Source organism: Drosophila biarmipes, chromosome 3L, assembly GCF_025231255.1.
Source record: "Drosophila biarmipes strain raj3 chromosome 3L, RU_DBia_V1.1, whole genome shotgun sequence".
NCBI lineage: Eukaryota > Metazoa > Arthropoda > Insecta > Diptera > Drosophilidae > Drosophila > Drosophila biarmipes.
The window spans coordinates 23,043,431-23,054,058 of NC_066613.1; the positions used below are offsets into that span (position 1 = coordinate 23,043,431).

The following is a 10,628-nucleotide window of genomic DNA, read 5'->3' on the forward strand; positions in this document are numbered from 1 at the left end:
AATTTTGGTTTATCGTTAAAATCGGATTTATGAAATCGATTTCACATAAAATCCGATAACTTTTAACGATTATTTTCTGTACAGCTTCCAAAGCATAGTTCTGTTTAGTTTGCTTAAAATATTTTTATTATAAATAAATACAGGGTAAATGCACTTCGCAACCCTGGACAGGAAATTAAAAAATCCGGAAGTGTACTGAATACATAGGGTCTAATTCCGTTACTGTTGACTCACCACAAATTTTCGGAGTACTCCTTGTTCCGGAGTCTGTGTCGGCTACAGTTATTCCACTTTCCCCAGGAATCGGCAGTCACGCGAGTGGCCCAGTCATTGACAAATGGCCAGGGAGCCGCTGCTATTGTTTTATTTTTATTTTATTTTATTTCTCTACGTTTCCAGAGCACTTTTCCCGGCGCTTTTCCCCCGCCTCGCCTCGAATTGGCCTAGTTTAGTTCGGTCTAGTATTCGGTGTTGTTTTTCGGCTGGCTTTTCCGTGTGTTTCGGTAGGCCTAAGCCTCCACTCCGGCTGCAGTTTTGAGTTACTTGGCACTTGACTAATGCCTTTGTCTGCTTTTCTCTTGCTTTTCCTATGCTTTCTTATGCTTTTTTCATGCTTATCTGCCAGACGGGCGACGCAGTGTCTTTGGCTGCACTTGAGGAAGCGTTATCTGGGTGGTGTGCGAGTGTGTGTGGTTTGTGTGGTTGAATTAGCGAGTGAGACACGAACTTTTGACCCCGTTTCGACAATAACAACACGATAAGAGCAGAGGCTTGGCTCCTATGCTCCGGCTTTTTGAACCACTGACCGGCCTTTTGGCTTTTCAACACTCTGAATGCGTTTACATGTATGTCCGTTACTGTTTCGGGGGTACTAGCTCTAACTCAAAGTCCTTTCCTTTATTGATTTAGCAGACAGTTAAAGCCAAAATAATAATAAAACTCTTCCGCTTTCTATTCCATTGTTTAGCTGAAACTCTCACTGAAAAACTCGGATTATCTCGCAGCACTTAAAACACTTTATCATTGTTTTCGACTTTACACATCATATGTTTTCAAATGTTTTGTGGCATTACAAATTTATGGGTTTTCCGGCTTGTTTATTGATTTAGCAGGGCGTTATAGCCACAATAACAGTGAATTGTATTCATTTCCGGTTCCTTTTTTTATGGCCAGTCAGCTGTTACACTTTGAATACTTTTTTGCACACTTTAAGCACAAAAGAGTGGAATTGCCGTAAAGGTTTTTAGTGTTTAGCACTTTTCACTATTAGGGGCTCAAGTTTCGATTTGGGTTTTGCGCACGTTTCACGTAGCCAGCCGAAATCTAATGAAACATCCGTGAACATGACGTTTTTGCTCAGCCAGCGCCTCACGAACTGAATGGAAAAACTGCGAAAGTACGCGAAAAGCCAGCATCTCGGCTCAGCTGGCTCGCTCTCTCTCTTTGGCGCCATCCGGAAAATTTCCCTGCTCCACGTGGCGAGCGAACAGCTGTTGCCGCAGATGTTCCACTGGGCATGCGTACGAGGAGCTCCTCGGGAAAGCTGGGAAATTGCTAAGCTTCCTCGCTGGAAAATCGGTTGAGTGAGAACGGTTTTCCCTAACCATAAAGGATTTTGCACCAACACGTCACCTACAAATGGATAACCCACCAAAATGGAACCCAAAAGTTGGCGCGAAAGTCAACACTTCGCACATAAAGACATCTTTCCGCTTGGCCAACTTTTCGGGCCAACAAACTTTTCACATTACCAAAAAGCCCACATTTTTTAACCCACATTTGGCATCAATTTACCCATTACAAAGGGTTAAGGGACCTCTTTCGTTGTGAAAAGAATGCGAAAGTTTTTTAAAACGTTTGTGGAACTCAAAATTATTAACTGAAGTTGGGCCAGAAGTTTTTGAAATACTATCCTAAAAAGGTTCTTGACATAAGGTAAAGATTTATTTAGAAAAAATTAGTCAGCATTTTGCAAATTAAGATTTTAAAGAATGAAGAAAAACTATGTTTTTGAAGATTTAAAAATTATAATTATACGTTCTGACAGCACACATTGTAAAAACTGACAAAATAAAGGACATGGTATTAAATAAATGACGAAAAACAATCAAATTGGTTGCAAGACCTCGAAAACCCCTTAACTATTGCCCAAACAAGCCGTTTTTGTCATTACTTCTGTTTTAATTGTAGTTACGTTTTATATGTTAATTAATTACAAAACCCTAATGCACAAAAATGCAAAAAAACGTCGAAACCCGCATGCGCCGCAGCGTAACTGTTCAGCAACAATGACCGTCGTGACCGCTGTGGTTGTGCGAATGACCATGTCCGCTGGATCTATGGCCCACCTTGTCCTCCTCCTCGCCCGCCTGTTTCGAGGCCTTGGCCTGATCCTCGTCGGCGAACTCGCTGAGGTCGCGCCGCATGGCATAGGCATCCTCGCCATCGGCATAGTACTTGGGCTCCACCTCGATGATCTTGAACTTGAGTGCGTTGGTGTACAGGTTCAGGGCAGCCCGATTGCTCTTCCTCACGTGCAGCGAAACGTACTGGGCGTTGAAGCACTCGACCATGGCCTGGGATGCCTGGTTCATGAGCTTCTGGGCCAGACCCAAACGGCGATAAGAACGCTTTACCGCCAGCGAGGTGATGTGCCCATGGCGGCTCTCCTCATTGGGCTCCGGTTCCTCCATCTTGGCCAGGACATAGCCCACAATGCCGCCCTTGTCGTCCTCGGCCACGTAACTGAGCTGAGGCCAGGTGAGTCCATGGTAGAAGTAGTACTTCATCTGGTAGTTCTCGGGCAGGCACAGCAAATTGCAGTGCTGCATGGTCATGAGGTCCTCGGGCTTGGCGCAGCGGATGTTCATGGTGGGGCTGTAGTCAAGGCTTTTTTTTAGGGTCTTCTCGGTCTCCTAGTCTCGGCGAGCTTTCCTGGCTCTACCTGGCTGTATATTCTGGTGATCCCAAGCGAGTGGCTGCTGCTCTTCCGGCTCTTCCTGACCCAACAATTCCCGAACCAGACGAAATTTCGATAGGAACGCCTTCCAGATGAGGAACCAGCCTGCAAAGAAAGAGTTATCGTATTTCTGGATGAGTAATACAGTTCGGGGCAATGAAATTCGAGTCCAGGATGGCATGATGTTCGTCAGCGGGCGCCTGCTTACCCAACAGAATAATTGCTGCGACGATACTAACAGAGGCTAATATGGTGAAAACGAAAACCAAGCCCGTTTGCAGGGACATTCTAACGGGGTAGCTCGAAGTCAGAAGACTGTGAACATTAAACTATAAATGGAAATTGAAATTATAATTGAAAGCTACTTGTAAACGGTTTATTTTTCAATTATTTGCTGCGAATTGAATGGTTTCTCCCCGATTTTCTGAATTGCTGACTATCACAATAAAGAACAGCTGTCTATTAGTGTGACCGTTTGCTAACCCAATGGCATACCAGGGCGGCACTTGTACTACCAAATAGGGAGATATACGCCAAAAAGAAACAATGAAAATCAAATAAAATACTTTATCAGCTTGGTTTATGAACTATTCAACAACATTAAATCTCTTTTCTGGTCACAACTTTCGTTTGTAGGTCGCTAACATTCGTAACTTTTGTTGCCACCAAAAACCACATGGGGTTAGAAAATCCACTAAGCAATCTATAAGAACTGCCTTCGCTGTCCGCTATTTGGTAAGTCACTCCCTGCCACATGCAAACAACATTTATTGTCACGCGTTTGAGTTAGTTTTATTTAATATCCACCTGGCTGTTTAATTTATATTCGCGAATAAGCACACTTCTCGCACACTTTTTTACACCGGCACCAGTATGACCAGGCCACACAAAGGAATATATACCAGGCCAAATAAGAAAGACAGTGTTGTAAAACGCCCTTTTCGGACAAGTTTAAAATTAAGCAATGAAAAACGGCTCTATATTTTAAAGATAAATTAAAGATAAATTAAATTTCCTTTAACAATATTTTTAATTGATTAAATTGCCTTAATTTAACTTATAAAAGTTGTGTTAATTTATTAAGAACTAGTATTTTTAATATACTAAACCAATACACCAAAATCCGTGTATGTATGCTGGAACAGCTGTTTCTAATTTACCTGGGCAAACACAAAGCGATTGAACAAATGCAATTTCTGCTCGAAATCTAAGTGAAATGCAGGAATTTTCGGCCAAGCGCGACGCATTGTTCGCCTGCCTAGACGATGCGAGCAAAGAGTTGCGAGGCACTGCCTTGGACCAGAGCAAGGCCAAGACGTTCTCCATCAACGCTCTCGACCGCGGCAGCCAATCCGGAAACGCATCCGGGTCCGGACAGGTGATGAACTATCGGCACGGCCGTAGCATTGATGTTAGCCCCGATTCGGAGGACGGAAGATTGCGGCGGATGCGGGGCAAGGAGAGCATTTTCAAGAAGCCAGAACTACCCATTGGTCGCTGTCTGAAGCCCAGGAAAACTCCAGATTACCAGGTGAGAGATTAACCCTTCTGGCTGTACAACTTACTCTAATAAACCCATAATCTCTTCCGCAGATCAATCCCCACAAATGGAAGAAGTACTCCCTGTCCGATGTGGACATCTCCGATCAGAGCAACTCCGCCGCCGCCCTTTCCTTTCTCCGCCAAATGGATGCCCAGCGCGAAGCTGAGGGAGATGAGGGCGAATCTCCTCATCCAGATGGCAAAATAGAGTTCAAGAAGACCAGCAAACTCAACCGCAATCTCAAGAAGCTTCAACAGCAGGAAGTGGAAGATGTGGAGCTAGATAAGCCGCAGTTAAGGGGCTCCAAACTGGTGATGCCCGAATACGTCATTGGCCAAAAGTCCCAGAAACAAAAGAAAGCCAACAACAAATCCAACCAGAACCGTGCCTCTGGAAAACTTCAACTTTCCCACTTGGCGGAGGAGGATGAGCAGGTTGAGTAGGTCACAATCTATGGTCCTTAAATTATAAACTAAACAACTAGTGTAACCATAAAGTTTTAAGAATGTAAATAGACTTTTATTATACAAAACTGGGAGTTTCCCCTTTTATAAAACTTGTTGGTGTCTACAAAATCGTAAGTCAGACTGCAAAACTTAATTGATCGATTTCTGAAATCTGGCTGTGTATACTGGAATTGCAAAATTTTACAAAAATCTCGTTTGTCTGGTTTGTTCTTTAAATTGCTGATGGTTATCACATAGAAAGACATAATATTCTTACCTCCAAATGAGGTAGGCAACTTACGTATTCTTAGAATTTGTAGTGGGAGTATAAATTTTAAATTACAAATATATAGCACGCGAGCACAAAACACATAATCTAAAGGACATACATAAATGCGACGATACAAACATAAAAATACGGTTCAAAAAATGCAAATAATCAGTCGGGAATGCTTTCATCATGGGCAGTGGCTGCGATTACTCACTGTAGAAGCCCGGATTGAAGAAGAGCTTCTTGTTGAAGCCAAGATTGTCAAAGGCGCCCGTCTGCATGGAACCCTTCTTTGTTCGCATATTGCCCACGGAGGCGTGCGTCTTCTTCAGGATATCCTCGATGTTCGTGTTGTGGGCATGCTCGGCCATCACGTCGCAGAACTTCTGGATGTACCAGCTGCCCGTCTCGGGATCCCTGTGGGTAACATTGCCCGGCGTATTGGCATAGCAGACCAGAATGTCCGCGAGAGTTGGCACATTTGTGTAGGCCGAGGATATGCCCTCCGTCTCGACCTCTGGCTCCTCTTCCTGCTGCAGCGTATACAATGGTTCCATGGGATCGTATTGGCCCTTGGGCTGCCCCAAATCATGATGATCGCCACGGCAAAAGGGGAAGATGAGCACCTTTGGCTTGTGCACCAACAGGGGACTGATGTTCGCCTGGAAGTGGTTCTTGATCTTCTGCATATCGACCACTGATCCATCGCAGAACTCCACCTTGTCTATCTCCTGCACGCGATTGCCATGCGTCATTAGCACCATCACAAAGCACTCGGTGTTCTGTACCTCTGTCGAGGAGGTGACCCGACGAAGGACGTCAAAGAACTGATGCTGATTCATATTCCCAAAGGCGAAAATCGTGAAGCCCAGTTCGCGGAACAAGTGGATCAGCGAGTTGCTGTCCACCTCGGATCCATTTCGCTTTCGTTTGGGATCTGGAAAGTCCATGATGTTGACCATAAGCAAAACGCCTCGGTTGAAGCGGGAGCGCATCTTATAAGTGCCCACCACGTCATCTGTGTGAATCCTATCCGACTTTTTAACTTCGCGCTGGGGTCCGACGACGGGCTCCGTGTAAGGGGTGAGTGGTGCAAGTGGATCACCAAGGGGTCTCTGAAAGGCAGGAGCAACATTAGAGATAAGTTTCTATGCGGTAGCTCTATGACTTATTATTAAGTTTGCCAGCCGAAATGCATTGAATCATAACTTGTAGCTGTTAAACGCTCAAAAGGAAGACGGCTGACTTCATATATGACATATATTTCTTTTTACGCAGTATATTCAATGTAATGTATAGCTATAGAGTTCTGACTTAAAAAAATTTAATTTAAAACCTCACATATAAAGAGCCTATCTCACTGGGAAAAACTGGGGTAGGTCATGGTAGCTAAGTAAACAAATGATATGGCTAGTACCTTTGACTACTTATTACTTCACCTCATTGTTTACCATTTTAATGACAGCTTTAAATGATTTTAGTACAATTTATATATACTTAGATTAAACAAAATCTATAAAAAATTATAATTTTAGCTTGACAATAAATAGAAAGCGGGGAACTGTTTGCTTATCGCGTGATTAAATTTAGATTGCACTTTTTCTGAATCATTTCCCATCGGTCATTTTGTTTGTTTACCAATAAAGCTTTTATCATTTCGGTCTAGGCATGACATAAGCCCAATAAAGTACCTATAATTAAATTTTGCTTAATGCATTTTGATCCCTTGAGCCTGAATATGTTCACCCCAAAAACCATATATGGTACTAGTATTTGGGTGAGATAAACATGATGAATGCTCACGTCATTGCCTGGAGTGCCTAAGAATCATGTCCCCAGATGATTCAGTGGATCACTGACCTACAGATTGACTGGCCTTGAGTTTAAACTCAAGAATATAAATACATTTCTGGAACCCATCTAAGTAAATAAAAACCACGCGGTAATCATAGCAACTATTACGAATTCCCTGAGCAAAATAAAATGTGAAGAGTAGCAAAACCGGTTGGGGTCATTGAACTACATCGTTATTTCACCATAAGTGTGTTGCTTTCTACGCCGTCCTGAACAAAACAAACCTGTTGCATGTCCGAAAAGGCACTATGTCCATTTTCAGGACCAAGGATCTCACCTTGCTGACACAGGCTCCCTCGCAGGCTTCCGGCGAGCGAGTGTCCACAATATCGGCCGACTTCCGGCGGGTGTTTCGTTCGTTCAGCGAGATGAACGGTGGCCTTGAGCCGGACTCATCGACGGATTCCAGCAGCTTGGCGGCGTCCAGGCAATTGACTTTCCGCAGGGCAGTGATCAGAAGGTTGTAGGCAGTGGGACCCCGCTGGGTGATCTTGAGGAACAGCCGACGGTGCTGCTCCAGGCGCACATCCTCCTCGTCCATGTTGAACCGCTTGCCATTCAGATCCTCCGCATTGCGCAGCATCTGAACGGAGAGGATTCCCTGGTGGACGCATTCCGCGGCCAGTAGGCCATAGTTCGTCGACTTCACCAGCAAGTCCAGATTCTTGCGGATGTGCTCGCGATGCTTCTTCAGCATTCCAATCTCTCGTTCCGGCGGCTGCATTCCGGATGTGCTTTTGTTTCGTTCCGGTTGCTCCGCTTATTTGGCACTCCAAGGATATGTGTGGTTTCGTTCGACGGCAGTGATCAGTCTCCAATCGGCAGTGATATTGGCAGTGAGTCACTCAAGGTTTTTCCGCGACTGGCTTCGTTTGGCGCTCGTTCCGTTTCTTTGTCTCCGCTTTGTTGTCGTCAGGGTCTTGTTCTTGTCTCGACTCTCGCTCGGCGGGGGGCAACAATCGACGGCCCTGGCGGTGTCCTTATTTTTCCAAAAGCAAATTACCTAGTCTACGTATTGCACTAGACGATCCTGCGAGGGATCAGGGATCTTCGAATAAGATTTCTTTTGAAACAAAAGGACTTTTCGGGCGCTTCCGCGGCCTCTCAGCGCGTTCGAACTACTCTGAAAATCTAATTGTGGGATTAGTGTGACCACTGCGAGGTGGCCCGATTACGCCACGCATCTCGGGCGGGAAAATACCGCTGTTAAGCTGCTGTACTTTAAATATTGAGGGCATTCGCTGGACTACAGTCAGCTGTTTATTTTATATATTTATTATCTATTAAAGTGGTCATTACACTTACAAATAAAATAACAAATATTTGTAGTTATAGTAAAACTGACAATCAATTTCAGTTGTTAAAAAAAACATTAGTAACAATTAAGGGATATTTCCTTTATTGTTGATATTTTCTTTGAATATTCAACGTTTTGCCAATTTAGTTTAGTTTCCCAAATATATTTAACAGAGCAATTGGTTAATGAATAGTTAACTTTTATATTTTAGTATGCAGAAAATACCACAATACCTTGAAAAGAAAATACCAAAAGCGTTATGGTCACCCTAAACGTCTGGTCCAAAACGCGCCCTTCCCAAAACGTAAACAAAGGAAATTACATGGAGGAAGCACAATCCAAAACGGAAAACTCTGAGCCAAAAGGGGAAGATAAAACTGCCAGCCTTCCCAGGTCAGTCAAACTGAAGGCTCAAAGGCAGCTGAACAAGATGGGCTACTCGCAGCAAGTCCTGTTGGAGGTATCCAAGTCCCAGAGCCAAGACTATACAAAGGCGGTTTTCCGTAAGATTTATAAATATAATGCCATAAATATATTAAACCCCGATCCTTAACAGAGTACATGGCCACCACGATCGAGAGGGGCGAGGAAATGGTGAAAAATTGCGACTCCGTCAGTCTGAACAACATCACCCAGTGGCTGGAACTGATGAAGACTGCCCAACTATCTGATCTCTGCGAATTCGAGGCAGCTGCGGCTGTGAACTCCATAATCCATAATGAGAGAAAGCCAGCACCAAAAGAGCTTGATGGCATCGACTTGAAGTAGGAATAAGCAGAGGGTTACAACTATAGTTACTATCTCTATATGTCCAATCAATCAATCATGACCATATTGCTTGTTAAAAATCAACTCAAACTTATTGTGATCTCTTGATCTCTTTCAGCGAAGCCTATAAATTCGTGGAAAACGCGCTGATGGGTCAGCCCCAAAAGAAGCTGAGTGATGTCACCAAGGCTTTTCTGTGCAAGGAATTTGAAGTGAGCAGAAATACCTTCCTGCAAAAGCATTTTCCTAATAGTAACCCTACCCCCAAACAGCTCCTCATAGAGGAGGCCAATACCGACGAGTCCGATGACATGGCCCGCAGCATGGGACAGCGCCTGTACAACCATCAGATCCTGGACTACATGGAACAGCCCCACAGATGCAGCTTGGATCCGCTTTTCCTGGACGAAAGTCTTGCGTAGAGGATAGACAGTAATTATAATTAGGCCATTTATTCATTTCCACACATTTATTAAACATTTAAATTCAATTGGTTTTTATATACGTACATTGTCACCTGCATTTGCACCTTCCCATCTTCGACCAACCATCGATCCCACGTTTATACATTAGTATTACTATGCCGAGTGCCCCAACCATTGTACGTATTAATATTCAATAATTACACTCATAATTTAGCACTTGACTATAAACAGTTTTAGCACATTTAAAATCTAGAATTCCTTTAGTTGTACACAATTACTTCAAGTAGTGTAAGTACGAATATAAGAAAAAGTTTTGGGGTCTTTGGCCTTGGATTCTCTCAATGGCATAACATTTATTGTGCATGATTGTTTTCAAGTTCTGGTTGCCAATTTGCATTGCATAGAGACTAGAGTAGAGATAGGTAGTTTAGTTTTTAGTTTTGGTTTTGCTTTGACTAGCTTTGTTTTAAACTTTAAGAGGCATAAAAACAGTTGAGTGCTGCTTGACTCCCATAGCATCACAATAGAATCACAAGAGACAGAGTTGGCTTCCTTTCAATTTCGTTACAGGTTCTAGGATGTCACACTTACGACAACATAACGTACATACGATCAGAGTTACATACAAATTCGAATACAAATATAATACCCTTTAATATTAACCGTAGTTACTCTCATTAAAACGAGCCTCACACAATCAAATGCAATTCAATAATGTACATAATATAACTCTTAAATGTTCAGTCCAGTTTGAGCTTTTGGTTTTCCCCTTTTTCTTTTTTTTTTTTTGTTATGTTTAGTTGTGTGTTGGTTCACGTAAACATTAATTAAAATTAAGTAAATCTAATTATTTATAGGTACGATTAAACGCTAGTAAACCATATCGATATGCCTTGTCTAAGACCGCAAAACGCAACCGAAACGAACGAAAAATGTAGACTGAACAAAATGCAAAGCAGTTTCGGGTGCATGGTAAGGATATGCTTGAGTTTCAGGATCATTAGCCGGCATTAACCAAACGCAGATCCAACGGATCGAACAAACACAACGACAACAACGTAACAG

General features: G+C 43.1%; 6 protein-coding genes across 7 annotated transcripts in view; 2 read left to right on the top strand and 4 right to left on the bottom strand.

Annotated features, from left to right (window-relative positions):
- The window catches only part of LOC108035436 (junctional adhesion molecule A), a 101,708-nt gene extending 100,337 nt beyond the window's left edge, over nt 1-1,371 (bottom strand). For both annotated transcript variants that reach the window (XM_017111069.3, XM_017111068.3), the window contains exon 1: nt 235-1,371. The gene's annotated coding sequence lies outside the window, so the exon portion shown is untranslated. The remainder of the gene's footprint in view (nt 1-234) is intronic.
- Nucleotides 1,372-2,160: 789 nt separating this feature from the next.
- LOC108035645 (N-alpha-acetyltransferase daf-31) lies at nt 2,161-2,870 on the bottom strand. The gene has a single exon (XM_017111350.3). It carries the CDS (start codon nt 2,868-2,870, stop codon nt 2,280-2,282), a length of 591 nt encoding a protein of 196 aa, XP_016966839.1. The 3' UTR covers nt 2,161-2,279.
- A 45-nt stretch (nt 2,871-2,915) lies between these two features.
- Nucleotides 2,916-3,817, bottom strand: LOC108035646 (small integral membrane protein 13). Its single transcript, XM_017111352.3, has 3 exons — nt 3,767-3,817; nt 3,168-3,288; nt 2,916-3,064 (listed from the first exon to the last, which is right to left on the bottom strand). Exons 2-3 carry the CDS (start codon nt 3,244-3,246, stop codon nt 2,916-2,918), a joined length of 228 nt encoding a protein of 75 aa, XP_016966841.1. The 5' UTR covers nt 3,247-3,288; nt 3,767-3,817.
- A 274-nt stretch (nt 3,818-4,091) lies between these two features.
- On the top strand, nt 4,092-5,014 carry LOC108035489 (protein TSSC4). The gene is made up of 2 exons (XM_017111140.3): nt 4,092-4,490; nt 4,553-5,014. Exons 1-2 carry the CDS (start codon nt 4,176-4,178, stop codon nt 4,943-4,945), a joined length of 708 nt encoding a protein of 235 aa, XP_016966629.1. The 5' UTR covers nt 4,092-4,175; the 3' UTR covers nt 4,946-5,014.
- Nucleotides 4,995-8,211, bottom strand: LOC108035488 (caspase Dronc). The gene is made up of 2 exons (XM_017111139.3): nt 7,351-8,211; nt 4,995-6,334 (listed from the first exon to the last, which is right to left on the bottom strand). The coding sequence occupies exons 1-2, from the start codon at nt 7,795-7,797 to the stop codon at nt 5,426-5,428; spliced, it is 1,356 nt and encodes a 451-aa protein (XP_016966628.1). The 5' UTR covers nt 7,798-8,211; the 3' UTR covers nt 4,995-5,425.
- A 435-nt stretch (nt 8,212-8,646) lies between these two features.
- LOC108035202 (uncharacterized) lies at nt 8,647-10,446 on the top strand. Its single transcript, XM_017110707.3, has 4 exons — nt 8,647-8,873; nt 8,927-9,134; nt 9,257-9,350; nt 9,411-10,446. The coding sequence occupies exons 1-4, from the start codon at nt 8,693-8,695 to the stop codon at nt 9,558-9,560; spliced, it is 633 nt and encodes a 210-aa protein (XP_016966196.1). The 5' UTR covers nt 8,647-8,692; the 3' UTR covers nt 9,561-10,446.
- The last annotated feature ends 182 nt before the right edge of the window (nt 10,447-10,628 follow it).